General features: G+C 49.7%; 2 protein-coding genes across 5 annotated transcripts; both read right to left on the reverse strand.

Annotated features, from left to right (window-relative positions):
* Positions 1-833: 833 nt before the first annotated feature.
* Positions 834-12,702, reverse strand: ENKD1 (enkurin domain containing 1). 2 transcript variants are annotated; one of them, XM_033069481.2, is made up of 9 exons: positions 12,621-12,702; positions 9,949-10,060; positions 8,320-8,448; positions 7,834-8,058; positions 6,538-6,710; positions 4,348-4,509; positions 3,093-3,262; positions 2,108-2,244; positions 834-1,647 (listed from the first exon to the last, which is right to left on the reverse strand). In XM_033069481.2, exons 3-9 carry the CDS (start codon positions 8,402-8,404, stop codon positions 1,487-1,489), a joined length of 1,113 nt encoding a protein of 370 aa, XP_032925372.1. In that variant the 5' UTR covers positions 8,405-8,448; positions 9,949-10,060; positions 12,621-12,702; the 3' UTR covers positions 834-1,486. The 2 variants fall into 2 exon arrangements, with proteins under 2 accessions (XP_032925372.1, XP_032925373.1); XM_033069482.2 differs by lacking the exon at positions 9,949-10,060 and having other exon boundaries at positions 12,621-12,694.
* A 599-nt stretch (positions 12,703-13,301) lies between these two features.
* Positions 13,302-25,297, reverse strand: GFOD2 (glucose-fructose oxidoreductase domain containing 2). Of its 3 annotated transcripts, XM_033069487.2 has the most exons (4): positions 25,214-25,295; positions 24,663-24,818; positions 20,217-20,556; positions 13,302-15,578 (listed from the first exon to the last, which is right to left on the reverse strand). In XM_033069487.2, exons 3-4 carry the CDS (start codon positions 20,473-20,475, stop codon positions 14,680-14,682), a joined length of 1,158 nt encoding a protein of 385 aa, XP_032925378.1. In that variant the 5' UTR covers positions 20,476-20,556; positions 24,663-24,818; positions 25,214-25,295; the 3' UTR covers positions 13,302-14,679. The 3 variants fall into 3 exon arrangements, with proteins under 3 accessions (XP_032925378.1, XP_032925376.1, XP_032925379.1); XM_033069485.2 differs by lacking the exon at positions 24,663-24,818 and having other exon boundaries at positions 25,214-25,297; XM_033069488.2 differs by lacking the exons at positions 24,663-24,818; positions 25,214-25,295 and adding an exon at positions 24,078-24,633.
* Between the last annotated feature and the right edge of the window lie 851 nt (positions 25,298-26,148).

Genomic DNA, 26,148 nt, shown 5'->3' on the forward strand with positions numbered 1-26,148 from the left:
CCCCCAGTCACTCTCACCCAGCAGGCTCAGCCTGAGCCTGTGGGGTTTGTCCTGAGGTGGCCCCAGGGGCACATGGGGTGAATTTCCAGTTAGCATCTCACCCCTTCCAGCCCTTGAGTGCCAAAATATTCCCCAGCCCTTGGCAGCGGCATCAGCCCTGATGTCCCAGGGCACTGCAGCATGCCAGGTGACACAGGCAGGGCTAGAACTCCACAGGATTCCCACCCCACAAAATCCTGGCCAGGATGGAGCAACCTCTCCAAAAAGGCAGCTGCTTGGAGGGTCCATGCACAGTATCCCCACCCTGTGTAGCAAAAGGAGACAGAACAATGCCATGAGCTGCAAGAGGGGAAAACTTGAGGGGATTTCAGGGGAAAAAGTGTTCCCCCTGAGGTCAGCACTGTCTGGAGACAGAGCCCCAGCAAGGTGATGGGGGCAACCCCATCCTTGGAGATTCTCCTAATTCAGCTGGATATGGCTGTGGTACCATGCCCCTGCTGAGCAGGAGATGCACCAAGCCTCCAGCCATCCCTTACAGCTTAAATCTTCCTTTGCTTCAAGATCCTTGCAAAGGTCTGCACAGGTTCCTGCATGGCATCTGAAGGTAAGGCAGCAGTGAGCTCACCTACATGATGGCACCTTCCCAGCCCTGACCTGCCAGCCTGTGGATGTAGATCTGACAGGATTTTGTTGGATTTTTCTCCAGTGCATGTCCCAGAACCCTGTGAAAGCCAGGGCTCATCCCCTGCCTGCACTGTGCCAATGCTGATGGTTTCTGCTGCACCCACCTTCCTCAGGCCCTGCTGGGCCCACTGGGAGCTGCACACACACTGTGAGATGGAAATGATGATTTATTGGAGTCTCTCCTGCCACACAGAATCTGGCTTCTCCAGACATCTGACCAGACCCTCCTGACAGCCCAGCCCTTCCCTGGGCAGAACACACTGAAGCTCTGTGCCTCTTTCTTGTCCCCAAGCTGTCCCTGAGCCCTCAGGTGCTCAGGATGAGCCATGACCATGATCCAGCTCAGAGTGGTGAAAGAGGGTGACAAGGAATACCACAGGCAGCACCACAAGAGACCTCCTACCAGTTTCTAGAAGTAGGAAAAAAGGGTAAGTGGTGATGCCACAGATCCAAAGCACAGAGCTAATCTGTGACAAGTCAAGCAGCACAGACAGCTGGCCTCTTTAAGATGACCACATGCCTTAAAAGCCAGAAGGACAGAAAAAGCCAGGCATGACATAGTCCCCATGGCTCCTACTGGGCCTTCATTAGGGCATCTCCCTCCCTTTCTTGTGGACAAGATAAGCACTGAAAGGTGAGCAAGAGATCCCAGTTGCATATTGGACACTGTTATGGGCACTTGCATGGGCCCACAGTCTGGACCTTGGCTTCCTCTCCTTCCCTCCCAAAAAGTGATGTCCATTCCTGCCCAGCAACAAAAGATGTTCAGGCAGAGCAGCACAGCACACTTGGTCCCACCAGCTCAGGAGTCCAACTTGATGAAGACTTTTGGCCTTGAGAAAATTTTGATTGCCTCATCTATCTGGGAGAGCTTCCTCTCGAGCTCTATCCGCCTCTTCTGCATCTTGAGGCTGTCTCCACGCATTGGCAGCAGAACCAGGTCCTTTATCAGCTGCTCCTGGCCTGTAAAAATAGAAAACAAGAAGTTGTTTAAGTTGAAGAGCAAAGAAATCCATCCTTTTCTAGTGCTATGACCATGAACACAACAGCAGCACTGGAAAAAGGACCCAGAATCCTTCTATTTAGGATGAGGACTTGAGGGACCTGCTCCAGCTTTAGGAACCAAGGATTGGACTAGAGACCCCTGAAGGTCCCTTCCAACCAAAATCTTTTGAAAATTTTAGGAGCAATAGCAACCCTAACATCATGTCCACTGCAAAAGTGTGTTCCAGAGAGCCAGTCCTGTAACCTGCAGGACACTGATTGCTCTTTCCATGCGCACAGCTCACATCCTGCCTGCACAGGCCTTAACCCACGCAACTTTTCAAGTGGCAGGAATCTGTGTCCCTGTGTCTCTTCCCCCTTATCCTGTCTAGGATTATCTGTTTTCCTGAGCTGGAATCCCTGCCTCTTGTGCCCTCACTCTGTTTGAGGCTGCCGAGGGTGTCCAGGCGCTGGCTCTCGGGCATCATGGTGTGACCGGGCGGCGTGTCGGGGTCCGGTAGGTTCCGCAGCCGCTCCTCCATCTGCCGGCGCCACAGCTCCTTCCTCTCCAGCAGGCTGCAGGCAAAGGAGAGCAGGTGTCAGCACATCTGGCAGGGGGGGTGGCCCAGGGGCACAGCTACAGGCCAGGAATGTGCCCTTCAAACCCCGCCAGGTTCTGTGTCACCGACTGAGGACTGCAGGGACCAGTGCTGGCACACACCCTCATGGTGGGGGATACACTCTGTTTAAACCACACATGTGGACCAGCAAATGTGCTCCACATGCACCAATGGGCTGCTGGGAGAGAGGCACTCAGGCCAACATGTGATCCATGGAGACAAGGGCTGCTGCTCCTCATTTCTGGCTCACTGAGTCCTCGCCAAACCATCTGTGGTTTGAATGAAGTCGGACAGAGCAGCTCATGGCCAGAGATGCTGGCAGAGGACAGCACAGCCGAAGGACTGGAACCACAGTCAGTCCTAGGACAGGGTCTGTTTCCCATGCAGAGCCCCAAAATGCACAGCACTAGCTGGATGTTCCTCAGAACCCAGGTGCAAGGCAGGATGAACACCTGTGAGGCAGAGCGAGCTCTCTGCCTCTCCAAAACCAGAGCTTTTAATGCCCAAGCTGCATCCCATGGAACAAAGCTTACAAAGGGGCAGGAGCAAGGTGCACAGAGCTTCCCCATATCAGCATCATTGTACAACAGCAAGCAAGGAAGAGGAAAATACTCCCTCAGAGCCCTGTCACACTGGGCATGGGATGCTGGCTAAGTCAAGAAAGCAGGAGGGACAGTGCTCACACCCCAGCTCACTGCTGCACACACCGAGTGCGCCTCTGTGCCCAGCCCATCCCTCTAGGCAGAACCTGGGGGTACAATTAAGGCTGGTACAGTTTCATGGAGCAAACAGGAGCACACATACTACTGGGGGACGTGGCCCTTTTGCTTGGTGTTGTATTCCTCCTGCTCCCGGTGCTTCTGCTGCAGCAGCTCGGCCAGCGCCTGCAGGGACTGGGAGCGGCGCAGCGGGGCCCGCTTGGCAGTGCAGGCGTTGTGCCTGATGAAGTCAATGCTCCTGCCCTCCACCTGCATCTGGAAGAAGAGAGAGTGAGGCATCAAGGGCAGGCTGGGCACCTGCAGGCAGCCAGCTTCCACGTCCACACGAGGGAAAAAGCAAAAATGCAGCACACAAAATGGGAATTGTGTGACAGCAGGACAGGCAGATGCTCAGCACAGCCCATCTCAGTGTGCAGCCACACACAGGCAAGAGCTGTGGCCATGGTTTGGAAAGGCAGGCACCAAAAGCCAAGCCTAAACCTGGCCTCTTTAAGGTCCCCAAGATGACCACATGGGTTAAAAGCCAGAAGGACAGAAAAAAACAGGCATGAAAAAACCAGTCCCCATAGCTCCTACCAGTGGATTTTGAGGACAGAGGAAAAACAGGTTGGGTGCTCACTAGGCCAGGAAATGCAACAGAACCCCTGGCAGAGCAGGAGCTTTGCTGATCCTTGGGGCACTTCCCCACTGACAGCACCTCCACCACAGCTCCTCTGCTGGACACAACAGTGGAGAAGGTGGCTGTGTTTGCATTTAAGATTTCCCTGGTCTTCCTCCTTTGAAGATCATGTCCTGTTTAATTAAGTCATTCATGGCATTTGGGAACCAACAAACTGACAATCTCACACTTGCCAAGGGAAAAGGACATGAGTCATGGAGCTCCCAAAGAGACTACTTGAAAGGTTTAACTACTAATGCTGATTTAACTCTCCTTACTAAAATACACACTCAGTTCCCAAAATTTTATCTAAGGTCCAGAAGCCACAGTTCCTTTGATTACAGAGGGAACAGCTTCAAAATCCCCAAGACCTCCTGCAAAGCCCTTGGAAGAGTAGATTTGAGATTGCTGGCATGAGGAGGTAGAATTTTCACAGTGAACTTCATGATCTCCGTAACTATGAGTGAGGATGAAGCCAGAATTAACAGTCCCTGAATACCCATCTGACCACCCCAGTGAGCAGGACCCTGCTCCTTCCCTTCAGCCAGGAACAATATTTACAGATCTCCCACTCATGCAGCACATCTGACCCAACACTCCAAAAGACATGAAGAGCTCAAAGCATGAGCAGTGAATCAGTGCCAGAAATGCCTGGGATGGATGCAGGTAGTGTGTAACTCACCTTGTTTTCAGCACCCTGTGCCTCTGGAGCCTCTGTGTCTGCTCCTGCTTTTGCTCTGACAGGCCTTGGGGACAGCGGTCTGCATGGCTTGATCCCAGAGCCACAGCGAGAATAGGCCCTGAGGAAATTCACAGCCTCGGGATTTGGAGATGGGGAGGTCTCCTGGGAAAGGCAAGAAAAGATCCACCAGTGGAGGGAGCAAATAAAAACCCTCTCAACCAAGTCTGGGTGGTCAACCACGAGCTCAGCCACAGATTTCCAGCAGGCACACGACAGCACATGCTTTCTGCCATGGCTGGGCAGAACTTCTTGGGGGAAGATAAGCAAAAATCAACAAACAGCAACAGATTCAGGCCTGGCCACTGAATGAATCTCTGAGAAATGGGAGGAACTCTGCAGAAACACATTTGGATCAAGCAGGTGGGCACAAAGCTGCCTGCTGAGGTGCTGTTCTCAAGTGCTGCTCTGCTCAGCACCTCAAATCTGTGGTTGTATCACTAGAAAGAAAAAGGAGCAGAGAGTGAAGGAGTCTGGTGGAATTGCATCTGAAGGGCATCTTCAAAGGCTGTGGCACAGGGTGACACTACCTGATGTCTAGCAGGCAGTCTGGGACTATCTCAAACAAACCCCAAAAACTGAAAGTTGACCCTGTGGCATGTGGGTGACCTTATGAAAAAATGCAGCTGGGGCACAGCTCTGCCTTTGGGAGTGATGGGAACTGCACAGGGCCACCCCCAGATCCTTACGAACACCCAAGGTCTCAGCTGAACTGCAGCTCCCTGGGGAAGATTCCTTCTTGCCTGAGGGCAAGGCAGAGCTGCAGACTGATGGTGGGATTGGACATCACACTGGTGGGTTTGGTGTGAGGAGCAGGGTATGGGATGTCCTCAGCACTGCCCAGACTGTTCATGCTCCAAAGATGATCCTGTTTCAACAGGAGATCTGGATCTCTCTGGTAACTCAATGAGAATTGCCTTTTCCCAGCACAGCTAGCTCGAAGTTGATTGAGTCTGTGACCTCAGGAGCACAGAGCACAGCTTGCCCCATCTCCCTCCAAGGGAGCACTGGGACTGCCAGGACCTTTCCAAGACAACTGCTACAGATAACAAACTTGGGGACAGATGACAGAGAAAAAACTCTGCATTAGTCATCAAAATCCAGCAGAACCAACTGAAACTGAGCAGCAGTAGCAGCTCCACAGAAGATGGAGATCCTTTCACAGGGAACACCTCAGCTCCAGGAGAGCCACAGCAACAGTTAAAGCATCATGAGTCAGTGCCAGGGCCTCTCTGGAGGAATACACAGAGCACAAGTAACGCACCACGCAGAAACTGCCTGCGCAGAGACCACCCCCTTTCTCCAAAACAAAGGAAGAAATGAGCTCAATCTTCCTCTAACCCAGAGGATTTGTCAAACAAGAGTGTAGGCTTGGGTTCTTGAAGCACTCGTGGGTTTGCTCCCATGTGTGGAAGGGTCACAGATATCAAAGAGGTTGGTGACACACCAGGAAGAAGGGACACAGTAGTTGGAACCACTGGCTTGGGAATCATCTTGCCAATTTTTGCAGTTGTTATCAATACACATCATTTTAGCACCAAAAGCTGGCCATAGATAAAAGGGAAGCAATGCAGAGATGAGGAGGAACTTAAAGGCTCCAACTCAGCACCCTCACAGGCTGTGCTGATCCATGAGGCCTCAACCTTGACTGCCTGGAGATGTCTGTGCCCCCCCTGAGCACTGGTTATCCACCAGGACAATCACTTGGGGAAGAAAACGTGGGTACACACTGCTCGCTGTGTATGCCCAGGGTGGGAATAGCTGGACTGAGGCTCAGTGCAGCCTGCAGAACCATGATCCACGGGGCAAAACACCACAGCTTTTTGGCACAGACCCAGAGAAGTGCTGCCCCAAATGTGGGGAAGCTGAAAAGCCTGATAAGAGCATCCCTTGGCAGAAAATATGGCTATGAGGGGGAAGCAGGACAGGATTATTGCAGCAGTCACTCTCTGGACCCAAAGCACACCCTCACTCACAGCCCCACTGCCACATCTGCCCTTGTGCTTCAGCACTGAGATGCCCCCACATCCTGCAGGCTCCAGGACTCCCCTGTCTCCATCATCCCAACCATCCCTCATGGCTCAGCCACACCCCAAGCCTAGAGAGCTCAAGAGCTCCTCCACAGATACCAACCTGCAGTTTGGCCTTCACCTTTGATTCCACATTTTCGTATTTCTGGGATTTCCACAGAGCCTTCACAGGCTTGGGCTGGCTGTGCTCCTGGGCTCGCTCCTTCTCCTTGCACTTCTTCTGAATCTCCTTTATCCTCCTCACATTTTCCTTCTCAAAGTCCTTGGCCTCTTTCCCTGTTCAGCAAGGGGAGACACACACACCTTCACCTCCCAGACACTGCCACAGCATGCAGGTGCTCAGGCTGCTGGCACCAGGGCCACAGATCCCTTCCCAAGCTGGTCCAGCAGCCCACAGAACCAGCAAGTTCTTCCCTCTCCTGCAGACTAGACCATTTCTGCATCCCGCCCCTGTCAGATGCACACTCCCAGACTGACTCTTCTGCCAGAGGATGCCCAGATGAGCATCAGAACAGGTCTGTGCACACTGCTGGTGTTCACAGACTCCCTTGTTCTCCACTTGTCCCAGTGTGGACTATGCCAGACAAGCCATGCCAGCATCCTCTCAAGAGCAAGGTCAATTCCCAGCTCAGCTCACATGGTTTTCTGAAGCAGAGAGGGCTGCAGAGCCTTGAACTTGCACTGTTCCTGGTTTCAGGGTCAGCCACTGTCCCACATTCAAGTGGACACTACCAAGATTATGGATTAGGGGTTTTGCTTTGTTTTTGAATCAAAAGTTATCCTTCCTTAGGCTATCCAGGACAGGGAATATCTCAGCTGACATAACCAGATGCTCATCCTTCCCTCCCTGCTTGGGCACAGCAGCTGTGGCATCTACCACACTGGCACCAGCTCAGGGCAATGCCAGCACATGAAGTAAATTAAAATGACACACAGGGCTCAACCTTATCTCCTTCCTGGACCTCTGAATGTATTCTGGGTGACATTCCTGCCCTGGAGAAGGGAACACCTTTTGCAAAGATGCTCTCTCATCCACATCCACAGACACTCTTCCCATATCCTGCCTGGTTTCACCAATTAGGAACTTGCCATGTTAAACACCCTCAATACATCAAGGTTTTGTTTGATTCATATAGAAGTTTGACTATAAAGAAACCCAATTTTTTTAATCTTTTTTAAAGTCTCTCTTCCCATTCTAAACCTGAGACTGGAGCCAAAACATCACTGGCTCCAGCACAGCTGACTCCACTGCCAGGCCAAAGCTGCAGATGGGGTGACCAGCCCAGTGAAGCTCAAGCTCTCATCAGGCAGCAGATCCTGGGAATCCACCCCAAATCCCCAATGCTTCATCCCTGGCCCCAAAGGCAGCTGAGGTCAGCAGTGATTTGGCTGTACTCACTCTTAGCTGGTATCCTGTCATCGAGGGAGATCCCTTCGAGCTGCAGTAAGAGGCCAAGTGTCCCTTTCTGTCCCTTCTCCAGGAATTCCCTTCCACTGGGGCGAATGTGAGGGGCTGGCTGAGCCTGGTGGGCACTGCCCAAAGCAGAGTAGGGGTTGAGAACTGAGTCCAGGGGGCCAGAGGTTAAATACAGCTTCTGAGCATTTCCTTCCAGCCTCCCTCGAGCTGCAGAGAAGGAAGGAGAACCTTGTCAGGAAATGATTTTACCTCAGTTTTCTGCACCCACAGCCCACAGACAATGCAAAGGTCCCCTCTTCACCTCTGCCTTATGCTTTCCCATCTTTCAAACAGCTGTACAGACCACTTTAGGATCACCATCAGAAGCACCTTCATCAGTGTGAATAGAGACTGCCCAGTGTAAGAACATCAAGCTGTGTCATGGCAAAGCACAAACCCCCAAACCTGTAACAAGCATCAAGGACTCACCTGAGGAGGGGCGTTTGTAATACTCTGGAAAGAGGGTTGGGTCTGGAGGAATGGGTCCAGAAATCTTGGATGGCCCTTCACACATCCTGCCACACGTTGCTCTGCCTCTGCCACAGAAGCCAACCACCACTGAGAACAGAAATGAACAGGGCTCACTGAGCCACTGAAAAGCTACATTATGTATATACATATATATATATATATATAGGGAAATTTCTAACTTTCATTTGACACCTCGCCCCCAGCTCCAGAGATGTCCTGCAGGTAGCAACCACCCCAAACTGGAATTCATGCAGCTGAAACAAGGGGTCCAACAGCACTGTCTCTACTGTGGCTCTGATCAGTGTTTTTACCAGTGCTGAAAATGTTCACAGTTGCTGTAATATTGGTACCCTTGGTACAAAAAATTTCTCCTGGCTTTGTTCTCCCATATGGGAACATCTAATGCAGTCACAGAAGCAGTGAACAGGAAACACGTGGTAGTGGCCATCATCTGACAGGTTTTAGCCTGAGATTTGAATTATCCTGTACCCTGGGCTCCCTCTGAAAGGCTCCTGTAGTTCAAACACAGTTTGTCCAGAGGAAGATGAAGCTCCTGCCCACATGGCCATATCCTCCCTGAGAACACACCTGTGCTGTCACCACCCCTGAGCAGGCTGGGGCTGACCCCCAGAAGGACAAACACTTTACAAAAAGACAAAACATTTCACTCCAGGACCCTGTGGGGCAGAGCCTGGATTTCTGGGGAAGAGCCCAGATGGTTTCTCAGGTCTTGGGGAGAACAGAGTCACTTGATTAGAAGAGCATGTTTTTCATTTCTGATGCACTTTTCAAAGATCCTCAAGTCCCTGCCTTGGCCCACACTGGTCCCTGTTGCTTCTCTTCTTTCCATGACAGAAGCACAGATCCTTCCCCCAGGGAGGGACAGGACAGCCAGCACAATTTCCCAGCACTGCTCACCAAGACCTCCTGGATGGCATTTGTGTATCTACAACAAACCTGCTGAGAACATGAGCATGCAGGATGCCACAGCAGCAGGCACAGACTGCTGCTGAGCTCTCAGCAGATGCCACAAGAGCCTCATCAGAGTCACACCACGACTCTGACAGGCGCCAGGGCAGCTTGGCTGGAGTCACTGCTCTAAGAGCTGGGACTACAACCTGCACTCCCTGACTCCTCAGGCAGTAATTTAAACATTTCTGAGACACCTCAATGGGAAAAACCCCTTCCAGGATCCTTGGCATGCCAGCACTGATGGGAGCAGCATCTGCAGTTTAATTTATAACCCAATAAACGATCAGTGCAAGGCTGAGTGAGTCTGAGTCATAGCAACTAATGCACTGCAGCCTTCCTTGCTAAATCACCCCTGTTGACATGAGACCCATTAGCAGAACGCTGTTATTCATCTCCTGGACACAACAGCAGAGGCAGTGCAAGCAGTGCTGAGCTGCACACCAGCATGCAGCCTGTAGCCAGCTGCTTTGGAAAAGCTATTTCTGAAAAGCAGGCACAGACTCTCAGCCAGAGATAAAAGGATGCTGGCTTGGTATTATTTAATCTCCTCAATAATGGATCCAACTAAGCCAGACCAGCCTCTCTTATTCTAGAGGAAAAAAAAAAAACATTCACCATGAGATCACTCCAGAACAGCTACTGGCTTTGAAATGCACATCTGATCTTGATCTGAACTCGAGTCCCAACCCAGTGATTTACACGCAAAACGACAGGTTGGAATCAAGACCTGTAACAGAGCAGACAATTATTGCGGGGGATTGAAGGAGGAAAGGCAAGCTGATGGGAGGCGGGGGATGGAAGGCTCATTTTATACCTTCACATCCCAACTGCACCCTGCCCTGCTGCAGGGAATTTGCAAATGACACCCACTCCCTGATTTGCAAGTCACATCACCTCTGGCTTGGGATCTTGCAAGATCAGACAGCTTCATTACAATAGGGAGCACCTTGCCCATGTAGGGACCTGTGGGGGACACAGGCCCCCAGCAGCAGTGTCCCAGCCCTGGGAAGCAGCTGCCAAGCAGTCACCAACCACTGGAACACACTTTCCAAGCTGCTCTCTGCTCCTGCTGACCATGGGCCAGTTTAGGGGACACAAGACAGAGACCCTCACAGCTCATTCCTGCCGAGAGGAACTGGATGATCTCTGCTGTCATTCCCAGTTGCTTCATTTCTTGGGACAGTTTTGCAGCAACTGTTCTGTGCTGAGCCAATTCCATTCACTGCCCCTGCATCAAACAAGTCACTTCTTTCACTGGATTTGTTTTCTGCCCCTGTAACCTTTTGTCCAAAAGGAACATGACTTTTACATCCACAGGGGGATCAGAGAAGCACTGGAGCAAGCACCAGGGAAATACAGCAGGAGCACAGACTTATGGACACAGAGGAGAGGGATGAGAGAACAGGGTCAGCCCTCCTGGGCACCAACCTGATCACTGCCTGCACCCAGAAAAGCATCTGCTTTACCACCACATCAGAAACCTGAATATAACAATGCAGGACCCAGCCTGCTGCCAGCAGACACACACCATTTATGCATTCACAGGCTGTGAGATGCAGGCACACTCTGCAGAACCGGGCTGAGGAAGTCCAGGCAAACAGACATACGTGTTCCTTTACCAGCCTGCAGACTCCCCAGGGAAGAGTCACAGCTCCCAGCACCCTGCACAGCTTCAGGAGGCACAGAGCAGTTGCTGGAGTAACCCAACAACTTCAACACTGCTCGTCCAGCCCAGTGTGCTGCTCCCCTCTCCACCAGAACCACAGCTTAATGCTGGCCTAGGAGCCAAGCAATGCAGGCTCCAGCTCTGCAAGTTTCATAACCATTAACTCAACTCTGTGCCCTTTGCTGAAGCTGTAAAAATGCTCCTTATTCCCCTGGTAAACCAAACCCTTTCAGAACCTGTAAGAACCACAGCTTCCTTTTGTGGCTTGTTTTTGGCATTGTAGCTAAGGTAACTGCAAAACATGGGAACAGAGAAGCCTCAGGCAGGTGCATTTCACAGCCTTGAACCCTGGGCATCTGACTTTGAAGCATTCCCTCTTTTCACAGAGGACATTTTCACTGTGCCTGGGTCTGTGGCCAGGAAGCTGCTACCACACACAGAGATGATGCCAGCCCAGCTTCTTGACTTCATGAGCCAATCTCTGCAAAAAGCATGGGAAAAAACATCCCACGGTTGTGATAAGCTGTGATAAGCAGAGCAAGTCATCTGCAGCAAATCAAAGGGCTAATCTCCATGCAGCTGGTCTTGCATGTTTGATTCCTTCCTCAATAGTTTTAGCTGAATTGGAAAGTCACACCAGGATAACTTCCATGCCTGAGGGCTGCACCAAAACAGCATAAATGGATCTGTGACCATTCCTCTTGAACAACCTGGGAGTTGGAACAACAGGTTAATGTGCTGTGAACCTACCCAGTGGTTTTTGTCCCTGCCTAAGCTTTCTCCTTGCTGACTGCTATGGGAGAGATTAATATTCTCCTTTTGATACTATTCTCCATGCAGGTTTTCCCAGGTCTCACAAGGTCTTTCCCACCTGCCAATCTCAAAGATCCATTTTTCTTTTTGTCTCTCTGACAAACAGAGGGACAGGTACAGCCAGGTGCAATTCTGGCATTTGCATTTCTAGGAGCTGGTGTCTCCCAGCAGCTCTTTAGGAATAAAGCCAGCTTGGACAGTCTGCCCAGGCAGTCAGACGCATTTCCTGCAGCAGCTGCGGCAGGAGCTGATCGAGGGCCGTGCTCGGCACTGGAAGGTGGGCAGAGACTGGTGTGGCTGTAACGGAGCTGCAGCCCAGTCCTCTCTCTGCTGACGACACGGAGGCCCCACCTCACCGCGTGGGATTGCTCTGGGATGCAATTCCCGTGCTGGCGCTGGAGCCTGTGTGGCAGCCCCCAACTCCAGCGGCCGGGCTGGCACGGGAGATCAACAGCAGCTCTGCCTGGGGACACGTGCTGAGAGCCGGCACCGCGCTGAGCGACAGGGGAACCGCCGGGGCACCGGGCACGGCTGGGACACCGGGAACCGCCGGGGAACCGGGAACCGGCAGGGAACCGGGCACGGCCGGAGAACCGGGCACCGCCGGGGCACCGGGCACCCCTGCGGGACCTCGCCGGCTCCCTCCGCTCGGGGCTCGGGAGGCGCTGCCCGCACCGCAGCCCCGCGGTGCCGGGGCCCGCAGCCTCCCCCCGCGGGCGCTGCCCCTGCCCTTCCCGGCTCCCCGCCGTCCCCGCTCCCGAGCCCCGGGCCGGGCAGGGGCCTGTTCGGCTGCCCCCAGAGGACTCACCGAGGGAGGCAGCGGAGAAGCGCTCCCGGCCGGGCCGGGCTGGGCTGGGCCCGCCCGCCCGCAGCCGAGGGCCCGGCCCGGCCCCGCCGCTCCCCGGCAACCGCCGCTTCCGCCGGCATGGGCGGGCCCGGCCCAGGCCCCGGCGCTGCTGCCTCGGCCCCGCCGGTGGGACATGGGGACACCGAGCCCCGGCCGCCCCCGCTCCCTCATGCACAACTTCTGCATTAAACGCATGGGGGATTCGTGGCTGAAATGCGCCTCGCCCAAAGCGGCGCTCCCGGGGTCCCCATCCCGCCGTGCCTGGGCAAGGCAGCTTCAGGCTGTAGCCAGCCCTCCAAAGGCCCCTTTCACCTCTCTGCACAATTCTGCGCTCATCTCTTTCTCACTCAGGCGTCCCGGCACCCTCCTTCCTTCCCGGGGACGTTTTGTGCTTCTGTCTAGAGAAGGAGCTCTACCTCAAATTTTTTCTGTCCAGTACAAACTTAGTGACAAAGGCACAAATGAAGGTTCTCCCTTCCAGAATAGCTTCAAAAGAGACCCCAAACTGCATTAAAACAGTCAGGGCTTTTCTATCTGAATGAAGGTGGTGACTGCAAGGTGAGTTCTGAGTCTCCTGTTCACTTTTATTAGGATGGTTTTAGCTTGACCAAATCAAACACAAGCACGCAGCTGCATAGAGAATTCCCTCAACAAACACAACTTTTTATTTCTGTAGAAAACATGATACTTTTCAGGAAGGTCCAGCTTATGAAACAGCATCGTGCATGTTAATATACATAAATACATAGGGTTACAATGTAGTGGGAAATAAAATTTTTTAAAAAAGCTTTCAAGTACACAAAACAAATGTAGTAAAATTAGACTATCCTTTCCACATACCTGCTTCAGAGAGAAACATTTCTCAAAAGGAATGAACTTCCAGCCCATCATTTGCCAACAAATCTCTCCACTGGACACCAGCTGCAGGAGAGTGAGAATATGGGCTGGACCAGAGGGTTAATAGCCAGTGTTTGAGATCAAGAGCACATTTACCCATGGCAGTTCAGTCCCTGCTCTCTCAAATATCAGGATGTGTGTAGTGTGACAGTTACCCAGCCAGCACATTGAGAGAGCTGCAAGAGGTAGGAAATACCTCCTTCCTTCCACTTTCAGGTCCCTGAAAGGTTCATGCTGTACAACTTTGTTACTCACGAGGCTGTGGCAACCCCATGACCCCGGGAGGCATTTATTTATTAACAGTCACAGAAATGAGAACGTGGCCCCACAGGCACGGCACTGGTGCTGCCAGGCAGTAAACACAACTGACATAAGCACAGAGCTTATGGAAAAACAGCTGCTGGATGCAGACAGCCTCTTGAATAGATGGAATAATATCTACAGATATGGAAGAATAGCTCAATGCATCACAGACTTCCTGAAGATTTTCCTGCCAAACATCAACAACAGAGAATTACAGTATCGTTTAAATAAAACATCAGTTTGAATGAATTTGAAAGACATTTACCACATACAGGAAGCCAAAAGGCTGATCCTTATGTTATAACTTTAACCCATTCCTTCTACTTTTTGTCCTATAGGACTTCAGAGACCTGTTACATCACTAAACTCTTTTCTAAAGCTTTACAAACTGAGGATTAAAACATAAATCGGTCTCCAAGAGAGAAGAAAAAGGCATCTGAACAACAGATACTCCCTGATCTTGCTCCACATGCTCTCATGGTTAAATCAGCAACCTGTGCAACAGGGGTTGTGTCCCATTTCCAAGCCATGCAATGGCAGAGATCCCACGATTCACTTCAGCTACTGCAAGTGCAAAGGGCAATTCAAGTTTTCCTACCAGTCTCCAAGACAAAAATTAAATGTTTGCAAAAAACAGAAACATTTAAAACTCTTCAAACAATTTAAACCAGAACTGTTCCTATCAGAACATATTTTATATGTTTAAAAAAAACAAGAAACTTACACTATTAAATAAGAATCTACATATCTTAAAAACTGGGGTTTTTTTTTACATTACAGCCAGAAGTGTTAATTGTCCTATTTTCCAAGGCAGAAATGTTCATAAGTTATTTCTCTGAAGTGCCTCACAGAGGTTTTGGTTGGCATCTGGTTCCTCAGTCATCACCTCCACAGTCTCCCACTCACCTGACCTACTCGATTTCTTGATAGCCTCTACCACACTCTGCATGTACAGACCATCTTCAAAAGAGGCTGCCATGGACACAGGTTTATGATCCCATGTCCTTCGATCCTCCTGCTCTTGGAAAGACTGCCGCAGGGCTTGCACCATGTACACCATTCCCTTCAGGTAAAGCAGTGGCATGTCCTTGAACCCCTTCTCCAAAAGGCCCTTGCTGACAGGCAGAGAGTCTGTGAGCAGCAGCTCCTCCTGGAGAGCAGAGTTCTTCTGCCCGTACAGGTCTGTCCCACGAGCTATCAGGCGACCGGCAGACCCCACAATCATGACCTCATGGATGAAAGATCCGGGCATGTTGAAGTTGAGAGTCACAGTGCAACAGACGCCGTCACCCATGAGCATCTGGAAAACGCAGAAGTCGTCGCTGGTGACGTGGCGGATCCCGCTGATGGCCGTGTTCTGCTTCACAAAAGTCTTGAGCAGGCCGTGGACCTTCTGAGCCCTCCTGCTGGTGAGGTGAGTCAGCAGGTCGATGATGTAGGTGCCCATGGTGTGCAGCCCACCCCCTCCCATGAGCTCGTCACAGATCCAGTTGTACTTGTGGCTGAGCAGGCTGCCCCCGTAGACGCGCACGTCGCAGACGATGACGTTGCCCACGTAGTGCTCCTCTATCAGCTGCTTCATCTTCACAAAGGCGGGCAGGAAACGCAGAACGTTGCCAACGATGCTCATCAGCTTGGGGTAATACCTGGCAGCTGTGACCATCCTGAAGGCATCCACAGAGGTAGCAGCTTTCTCACACAGCACGTTCTTCCCTATTCCTGCAGCACAAATGAAAAAAAAAAAAGCAATATTTAGCATACATGAGCAAAACATGCTCAGGTGCCTCAAAGTTTGTCAAGAATCGGTGTTTTTAAGAGTTAGGCCTTCCTGCTGCAATTTCTAAGGTAAAGGTCTGGGAACTAGAATAGCAAGACTCAATGCTGTTTCTCAATGCTGACAAACGGAGGGAGGCTCCAAATAAAGAGAGGATTTTTACATCATGACAGATAAATGTCCAAATGGCATCACATGGCATCAAAGCAAGACACAATATGAGTGCTATAGTTAAAACGTTATTTGAATGCCTGTATAGCCAGAGGAGAAAAACAAAAAAAGCCATGTACCCTGCAGGGAAGACGTGGGGGAAGGGGAGATTTGATTTTCACTTTGTATTTTGCCATCACTATACAGTTTTGTGGTTTTTAATTAATTAATATAAATAGGACATACCATTTACTTATATATAAAAATGTATATTTATAAAAGACAAACATACAGATTCTGTGTACAGAACACAAGAATTAGAAATAATGTTTTGGTAAGTGGACTGTTTTAAAACAACCCTTCCTAATTAGAAAGCAAATCATTTTGGTCTGCACATACAGCCTGTTTGTACAATCAGACAAAAGGTGAACTGAGTTAGACAAGAGCTGCACCCCCAAGCTGACCCACTGAACTCTTATTGCTACTGATGCACTTTACATTGTGCTCAGCCTAAATCAATGGGGGCAGCCAATAATCCTCTTTTTTTCATAACTTTAAAGCAGAAACAAAGTAATACAAAAGAGCATGACAGCACAAGTTTTAACCAATTCTTACATTTGGAGCTTTTCTGGTATTCCCCTTCTCATGGCAGGGTTTTACTTCTACTGTTTTTTCCTGTTTTACATCTGTTCTGATCAAATACTTATCTAAACATTTGTCAGTGTAATAACCATGTTATTCCTAGCATGATTATTACAGACACTAAGTGGGGATGCCACACCTGGAGGTCAGTCATGGCACACCACTGTTTCTGCCCAGGAATTGCAGGAATCGCTGCACACAGTGGTGGGCACCTCTCTGAAAGCTCCTCCTTAGCCAGGAGCACACTGTGCTCAATTTAACTGAGTCCCAGTGAGGAGGGACCAGCACAGGAACCTCAGTCGGTCTCTGGCACTCGAGGGGAAGGCAGATCCTGCTCTCTGTGCTCCCCCTCCCGGCTGCACCCGGCCAGCCCTCCAGGAGCCCTCTGAGCGGGCCAGGGGCCAGCGCTCTCCCGAGACACAGCTCAGCCAGGGGACAGCTACAGGAGACCAGAACCTCTGCTTCCAATAGACACAGGTAAAATCCAGGCAGAAAATGAGAAGACTACAAGTGAGAAATCCCCCATATTGATAGGAGCCCTCAGCAGCTTTAAAGAACAAAGGCTCGGGTCAATCTCCCAGTGGACACCCTGGCTGCCCATTGGTAATCCCCCATTTCTGGGACCATTGCTGACTCCCTTGCCCCAAATCCTGCAGCTAAGGCAAGGCACAACACTCAGCTCAATATTCTTCAGGACTCTAGCTGAAGCACCTGCACAAGCAGCTAGAGCTGCTTCAGTCCAGTTTATCTGCCTTGTTTAAATGGTGCTTGTCTCCAGGCACCACCAGAGAAAGCAAAGGGATGCTCACAGCATCCTGAGCAGCTCTGCATCCTCAGAGCTTGCAGAAAACCAACGTGACTCTTGCTCCATGCACACCCTGGGTACAGCTCTGCAGCCAGTGCTCTGTGGTGCTGCTCCCCTGCTCCCTGCAGGGGGACTGAGAGCAGAGATGGCCGAGCCTGGGCACAGCCCTGGCACACCGGGCAGTTCCTCACACCGGGCTGTCCTTGCTCTGCTGACCAGCCCCGCCCTCACTCAGTGCTGTGCCTGTTGTGGCAGCCCAGGCCGAGCCACTTGAGCAGCTAAAACTGGCTGATGCCTATTTTAGGGATGGCAGCCAGTGCAGAGCACTGACACAGCCCACTGTGTGCTGCTGAGTGCCAGGATGGAGACCTGGGAACACACAGCAGCTCTGGGATAATCCTGCTGTTGCCTTCATGGAACATCCCTCCAGCTGTCCCCAGGCTCAGAGAGGGCCATGAAGCAAGGACAAGGGCCAAGGCAGAGATGGCTACAAGGTCCTTACCAATATCATGGCCATGCCTTTTGTTTTCCAAGGCAGTGCAGCTTACCTCCCTAGGATTGTTACTATTGTTTTGGTAATTAATAACCTGAACTTTGTACCATATTGTTTTCCTAAACCACAGCTGCAAAATTTTCAGCTGAGGCCCTCACCAGCCAGGAGACACAAGAGCATGGATGGGTGCATTTAACTGTGGGACATGAACCACAACACAGACATTTGGTGAAATGTATTTAGTTCCTCTGAGATCAAAAGAAGCACAAATTTAAAGAGAGCTTCTTGCTTTGCCTGTTGTGGAGATAAACCATGAGATTACACTGATTTTAATATGAACTATCCCCTGGGCTTTGATCTGTTTTGTCTGGTTCATGAACTCAAACCAGTGTCACTGCTTTGTCCCCAGGCTTGTTCATGGATGCCTGTCAGCAAGAAACTCAGGCAAGGAAACTGCACCACCTAGAAAAACTGGGGTTTTTTTTCTCCTCTTTACCAGGAACAAAAATGGAAGCACATTTTTTTAAAAGAAGTAGAAAAATGTACAAAAATAAATTATAAAAGTGTCACCACTTTAAAACAAACAAACAAAGCCCAACAAAATACAACACACAAGACCATTATTACTGCACCACTTCTGACATTTCCTAAAGCCCAGTCTCTTGGCAACTAAAAACCAATCTGTTATAAACAACTCCCAGCTGATAATTCTCTGATTATAACCATCACTGTATCCATCTCAACCTCCAGAGAAAATGTTGTTGCCATCTTTGGCCCTATCCTGGTTCTGTGTTCCTTTAGAACATTCAGGCACAGGAAACCACCCAACACTGGCTTTAAATAAGTAATGATGTACTGGGCAGCAGACCTACAAATACCAGTGCAATGAACCTGGAAAGCTGAAAGGCAAGGTCAGCATCACCCTGGTCTGAAGATATCTGCATCAGTTTGCATATCAGAACACCTCAGGACAGAGGAAGTGATTGTTACCCTTTCCTGCTACATCCATCCATTTCCCTGGCTTTTTCAGCCTTCCATTTCCTATATTTGCATTCAAGCATACATACAGCCTCTGTATTTCTGCACCAGCTTTACCTTCCATTCCTCCTCTGGATAATGCCATCTTATGGGCTCCCAGCCTTCAATGAAGGACTAATTAATTAAATTAATTAATTTAGTTAATAATTCACCAGAGAAGGTTCAATCCTCTCCTTTTTAGCCCACTTGATCATCAAGAGCCACAAGACCTAGTGAAATGCATACTACCTAACAACCTAAAGAGCTTTTAGAATATTTGAAGAGATAAATTCTAACTTACAGTTTAAATAGTTAAAAATCAGAATACCTTAAAATTCAAAGAACAATACTCTAATGAGGTAAACAAACAAATCTAACAATGTAAAAAAGAAAAGGAAAAAGCAGCCTGAAATCTCTCTCTGCATATCTAAGTGACATTGCAAATGTTTGTGCAGGGACTTGTTTACTTCCAGAAGAAATTACTGTAGAGAAAAGAGGCACAACAAACCACCCTGGCTCACACGGTCTGAGATTACCTGTCCTAAAATTAACTTGTGTATCTCCTGTAAACACAGTAAAAATATCACCCCTGTTATTTACAGAATTACACGCAAACTGACACCCACGCTGCACTACAGGAGGGGACATTAACACTACAAAGTCACACTCTGGGGAATTAAGAAATGTCAGGATGCCTGGGCAGCTGGCTCCTATCTCCCTGCCCAACCTGTCTGGGGTGTCATCCCTTCTTTCTGATCTAGCTGGATTCCTCCTTCTGTCCCCAGCCATCTGCCCTCCTGAGTCAGGGAGAAGGATTCCTCCACTTGGGAACACATCAGCCTGCTGTGGACATGCATGTGTCAAGAGTGGCTCCAGGTAGTGGCCAGGGTCACAGCTAAAACAGCATTTCTTAGCTCCTAATTCACAAGATTCTACTGAGTGCCTACAAATATTTTTTCAAAGGCTTTCAACCTCCAAGTTTGGTTTTACTTGTGAGGAAAGCATAAAGCTGAGCTGAATAACCTTGCCCTTCCAGGCAAATCTCAGCTTCTTAGTACAGAACACGGGAAAATCTAAAATGAATTAAACTATTTAAGTTGTTTTGTCTATTTGTATGTTTCTGTTGCTCTGGGTTTTTTTAATGGGCATAAAGCTATTTACCCTCTCATTATTATTTCTGATACAGCTGATTTTTATTACAAACTCCCTATCATAACTTCAGTCTGAACTGAGCAAGATATTTTAGCAAGATATTTAATTGGTTCAAGCAGAGCTATAAGCAATTATTAACAGTATTTAAAAAAAAAAAAAGAAAACAAAAAAACCACCAAGTACTCTTTCTCACAAATGCCACAGAAAACTTTTAGCACCGCATTTGCCCGTTGGTGCAACCAGAACTGTGCTGGGGTAACAGCTTCAAATTTCAATCTGCCAACAAGCTATGGATTTAATCCAACTCCAAGGATAAAAAGGTACCTAGAGCCTTCACAGCAATTTGCCGAGTCAGTGGAGGAGGGATGTTGATGCAAACCAAATCCACGTCCTGATGCAGCAGGACATCGTCAGTCCGACTCGTGTAGAAGGAGATGTTCATTTCCTCTGCCAGCTGTTTGGCTTCCTCTTCAGTCTTCCCCCAGAGAGCTTCAATGGAGAAACCTTCTGCCCTCAGCAGGGGTACCAGGACCCGGGCAGCACTTCCAGTTCCAAACACACCCACTCCAGGGAGCATTTTCATTCTTCATTCAAGCATAAGGGTCTACACACAGGCCTTCAATAAAATGTTCGGCTCCTCAGCTTGGTGTTCCATCCACAGTTCCTAAAATGTGGAAAGTTACAAGTCATTATCAGGAAAAGGCACATTGTGGTATCAAACACATCTATCCTGAATTCCACCTTTTGTCCTTTATATGGCTTTTCAACATTCTCAAACATCCTAATGACAAAAACCAAAACCCTCAAAAGGTGCCATCTATAGAGACACAGTATTAAGGGACAAATTAACAAACCTATTGCAGAAGAATGGTAAGAAAGCAGCTTGACAGTCTCTTCAGCTTCAAAACTCAGCACATGGGGACAGAAACACACACAAGAGTGCAGGATAAACCAGAGAGGCACAAGCTGGGAGTGACAGGAAGCACTAAGAGGACAGGACACAGAGTCTGTCACACTGGCAGTAAAAGCAGTGCTGCTCTATTTGTGATGATGTAAGTCCCTAAATGAGATAAAGGTTTTTGAGATGAGGCAATATCTTTTATTAGACCAATTGAAGTAGCTGGAAATAATAGACATGCTTTGGGACACATAAATCTTTCTTCCAAATTAAATACACAAACTGAAAACAACTACTTGGACCTTAACAATTTTATGGCAAATAGATAAGTCAGTCTAGAGAGCATTTAGAAAATATGTCCTGTGGGGAAAGCCTGAATTCAGTGAGCTTGTTTTGCCTGGGGAGGAGAAGCCTACAAGGAGAGAGAATTCTGTGTTTAAATACACAGAAAGCTGCTTTCTGAAAGGAAAAGGATGCTCCTCTGTGTCCACTGTGGGTAGTTTAAAGCTTCACCTAGGATAGTCAAAAGTATCTCCTTCTGTCAATGCCACTTAATCTCCAGGAATGCAGGGTTTGCAGAATTATTGCAGAATTATTATACTTCCTATACATAAACGTTTGGTAAAGTCACACTCCTTTTGTTCTTCCAAATATTTCCTGGTAAATCAATTCCTTCAATCCCTGCCAGTCTGTCTTAGCACAGCTGCTGTCCACAGCTGGCCAAGCTGCCTTTAGCACTTGCTTTAGCACCAACCTCAAGGAGAGATGTCAGAAGTCTCCTCAATCTCTGACACCACAGAAACCTACAATCCAGCTTTTGTTCTGTGCCTTTCTGAATTCTCATCTACTACACCCACTTGACCTGTTTTAAATTTTTTTGAGAGAAAACATGATGAATTCAGTTTTCGTTAGAAGCTTACAATGAAAAAGCAAAGATCACATTTAAAAAGAGAACTGGTACCAGCACCAGATCAACACACCCATAAGCAACAAGAATCATGGCTTGCAGAAAACAGAAATGCTTGAGAATATTTATCTTGCAAAATACACAAATGTTTACAGATGCTATAAAACAGCTTATGAAATATTTACTTAATTATTCAGTATGTTTTTCCTTAGTCTGTGTGATGCAGCATTTGTAGTGATACTGTCACTGTCACTCTTTATAAGGATGAACAAAGTTCACTGACAAACTCTTTTTTATCCAACATTTAGCAGAACACTTAAATGAGGCAGTGACAAAAATCAAAAGGATCTTGAAGATATTCAGAAGTCTACATAAAAGGGTGAGATCCTGGGATACTGGCAAGGAGGATGGCTTCTATCCAGGCTTGCTTTATACAAATCACACAAACAAAAAAAAAAACCCTTTGCAACTGGATGAAGGCATATCTATTGAAGTCCCCACAAATCTGTTTAGCAGTTTATGGTCTGGAAGAATTAAAAATCCTTACAGCAGAAAGAACATCATCTTCATTTGAAGGGACACAAAGTAAGATGGAGCAGAGACCAGGTGAGTGTGCACCTGCTTGCACCAGATCACACAGATGTGTCTAACTTACACAACACCACAACAGTTCAGAAAAGGCTGAATTCACTGAAAATGTTCTAGAACACCACAGTATGTGCAACAGGAGACTCCTGCTGCTCAGATAAACTGATTTCTGTAACAAACACTCAGTTTAAGTGTTATCCCTTCCTGTTTTCCATCCAACTACTTTTTAAAAATAATCTCAGTCAGGTGGAATTAATCTTAAACTCATTTATCCCAAAACATAGCATGCTTCTACATTGGTATCCCTAGGAGCTATTGGCACAAACCTACAAATTCTAGTGATTACAAACCATGCACCAGCTCCTGATGCTACAAAAACTGCAGGTCACCACTAGTACCACCACAAAGCAAGAAGTGGCCAACCCAGCCTCAGCAATGACTTCCAGCAGGACAGCCCCAGCTCTCTGGGTATGGAGTGAAAGGGCTGGAAACCCCAAACTTTGCAGCCACCAGGCTCTGCAGAGTGGCCCTGAGCAGAGGAAAAGCTTCTCCTCCCTCCCCTGAGAGCCACCTGCAGCCTCCTCTTCCCCCACCAGACTTTGAGCAGCTGCTTTGGCAGGGCAGGATGGATGTGGGTGCTGAAGGGCAGCAAAAAGGCAATCCTTACAAAAAGCAGAAGTGAGCAGATGATCAAAGACCTGTAATGGGAGCTTTTAAAAAGGGGCACACGTGGGTACTGCAGCCTTCACACACACACACACACTGCAGACACACTCCAGTGCTGGGCAGGAGAGGGATTCCAGCCCAGGCCACCCTGAGGAAACAGCCTAAAGCCTCATGTCAGAAAAGGCCACTGCTGAGGAGAGGCAGCTGTAATTAAGAGTTTAGGAAGAAGGGACAGCACTGTGCTGCCACAGAAGTCCCTAGAGCACCATCATCTGGAGCTCCATGTGCACATCTGGTACTTCTCCTCTAGCAGGGGGGGAGCAGAACTGGAGTCCTGCAGAGGTGATCAAAACCACCAAAATCTTCTGAAAAGGAAGAACTAAGAAAGGAAAGATTTCTCAGCTGGGAAGAGACGTTGCAGGCAATAAAGTCAAGAGTGGCTTAGGATGGAGAAAAGCAAAATGTTAACTGTCCTTCACTGTGTAAGAGCACATCAAATGGAGCTCAGAGGAGGCAGGAACAAAACAATCTGAAGGAGGTGGCTCCTTGCAGCAGACTGTTTTAAGTTGTGAAGTGCCCTTGCCATGAGACACTGCAGACATTTGTCATTCAATGGAGTGAAAAGAGAGACTCTTGTCTATCCACTGAGGCTCACTGAATGCACAGAAGTCACATCTAGCACTGAAATGAAAACTAGACAAAACTGGTTTTGGCAGAGCATGGGAACAGCTCTGAGAAAGAAATGTCTGAAACTGGTACCAACACCAGCTTAGAATTAAGTACAATTTCTGTGTTTACTTTAGAACCCACCAAGCCTCAAACCCTCAAACAAGCCTCAACAAATTAGTTACAAAAATTGAAATTCTAGTGCATCAACCTCTCCAATAGTCAAACCTTGGAAGGAATGCTTCAATGAGAACCCTCCCCTGAAAAACCCAAAAGGCAGAGCTTTTATGGGCAACTGAAACCAGACTGCAACAGATATCTTGCATGTCAGGAGATAAAAATCAATCTCTTTTTAACAGAGATGAAATAATCAGTCTTGCAACATCATTCTGACTTAAATTTTCCAACAGAAGTACTTAAAAGCTCTGTCATTCCTTTTTTTTTGGTGGCCACAAAACACCTTCATTTTTGCTGAATTTCACAGTGAGTTTGAAGTCCCATCCTGGTCATAGAAAGGAGTTTTTTGACTCTTTTGGTACACATAGCAACAAGAAGTTGATGACTCAGTGCAATGAAAAACCTGATGGTTCCTACAGGATCCCCTTCAATTCCATGCTGAAGCAATCTGGGAGCTCCAAAGGCAGAAGGCTACAAAACTAAACACTACAGTCAAGGATCACAGGGCCCAGAAACTGCTGTGGACCATTACAGATGGCCAAAGGTAGTGAAAGAACAGCAGCCCATGTTCAGAAGGGTGCTGGCCAGTGTAGCACTAGCTCTGCATAAAGAGAAAGTTTTTCACATGTTTCCAACTAATCATAAAAAGTTCAGTTTGGGTTCCAAGAAAGAGGAGGCACACGGTGGAGGAGCACACCAGCAAACACTTCTGCCCTCTGACATGAATATACTTGAGGCTCTGTATGAAATGGTTCACGTGTTGATGAAAAAAGTGACGTGCTTTCTTGACTAAAGGTGCTTTTGATTCAGGGCCAGCAGGTTGTGCGATAACCCCCGAGTCCACAGCCTCAATGAACTCCCACCACACCTCGAGACGAGCCCAGTCCAGCGTTCATTCAGTCCTTCCTGCTCTGGATGTGCCGCAGCAAAGGCCCCGTTCCAGGCACAACACTTCCCACAGGTGCCGCCCGAGGTCGAAGGTGGCAGTGAGCACCGTGCCGGAGCCAGCAGCAGCTGGAAAATCCTGGAAACCAAACCGGACTTCGTGCAAAGCTCATGGCCCGGCCATGGCAGCCCCGGGGATGCCTCTGCCTGGCCCACGATGCTCTGAGCTGCCCTGGGCTCGGGCAGCTGCTCCTGGTGCGGGATCCTCACAGGGACAGAGCTCACCTGACCTCGCCTCACCTCTGGAACGGGGCAGGGCTCACCTCGCCTCACCTCATCACACCTCCCCGTTCGGGGGCCGGACGGGACAGGCCCCACCTCACCCCACCGGCCCACACGGAGTTGGTACCCCCGGCCCCTTCCCAGCCGCTCCCGGCCCCACACCCTCTGGCAGGACCGCGCCCCGCTCGCCGCCCAGCGGCCCCGGGACAGCGAGGAGCCCGGTGGGGCTCGAGGGGTCCGAGCCGCCCTCACCTGTGCCCGGCCGGGCCACCGGGGCTGTCCCGCCTGGCGCATCCTCGGGCCGGGCGCGCTCCCGAGGCGGTCGCGCGCTCCCGGGGCGGCGCCCCTGCCCGGCCCGCGCATGCGCGACAGCCCAGCACAGCACCGCCCCTCCGCCGGGCAGCGGCCCCGGACATGGCGGCGCCCAGGGGGGCTTCAGGCGCCGCGTGAGGAACGGCCAATCCCACGGCGGAGACGGGCGGAGAGGCGGGGCTTATGCTGACCGACAGGGACTGCAGCCAATGGGAGATCAGCAAGGGATAGCGTCATCCCCGCGATGGGTGCTAAGGGAGGCGCTCTGGGCTCTAGGGATGTGCCCAGAGTGGGGTCTCAGGGCCGGCTGCCTCCTGGCCGTGTTGTGCCTCAGGGACGCGCGACAGTGTCTGTAGGGCCTCCTGCTCGGTGTCACCTCCTACTCGGTGTCGCCTCGTGCTCTGATGCTGGCTCTTCCCGCCCAGCTCCGTGAGGGCTCAGGGGCTTCACCTTAATGTGCCCCCGAGCCCCGTCAGCTCCGCAGTGCTGTGAGGCCCCACAGGGCCGAGGGCAGGATCGCCTTTGGCGACCCTGCAGAGGGTACAGCACCACGCCAGCCAAGGAGGAACCTCTGTAAAACCACCACGGGCCGAATGAGGACAGGGCTTCTCAATCTCTCCTCATCCTCCCCACCATCGCTCCCTCCAGCTGGGAGAGGAGGACCTTGGTGTCACGTTCTGTATTTCCCTTGTTCACTCCAAGGGAGTGGGGAGCTCCTGAGGAACTGTGCAGCCTCTCTGTTGGTGTGGGCATTGTGTAGTGCCTGCTGTAGCTGCTGCTGACACGGCACCCTGTTACTAACAGCAGCATTGTCATTTCCTGCTCTCTTTTCTCCTTGGCAGAGAGCACCATGGAATGTGGCTGTGGAGCTGGAA

This window comes from Catharus ustulatus, chromosome 11, assembly GCF_009819885.2.
Source record: "Catharus ustulatus isolate bCatUst1 chromosome 11, bCatUst1.pri.v2, whole genome shotgun sequence".
Classification (NCBI taxonomy): Eukaryota; Metazoa; Chordata; class Aves; order Passeriformes; family Turdidae; genus Catharus; species Catharus ustulatus.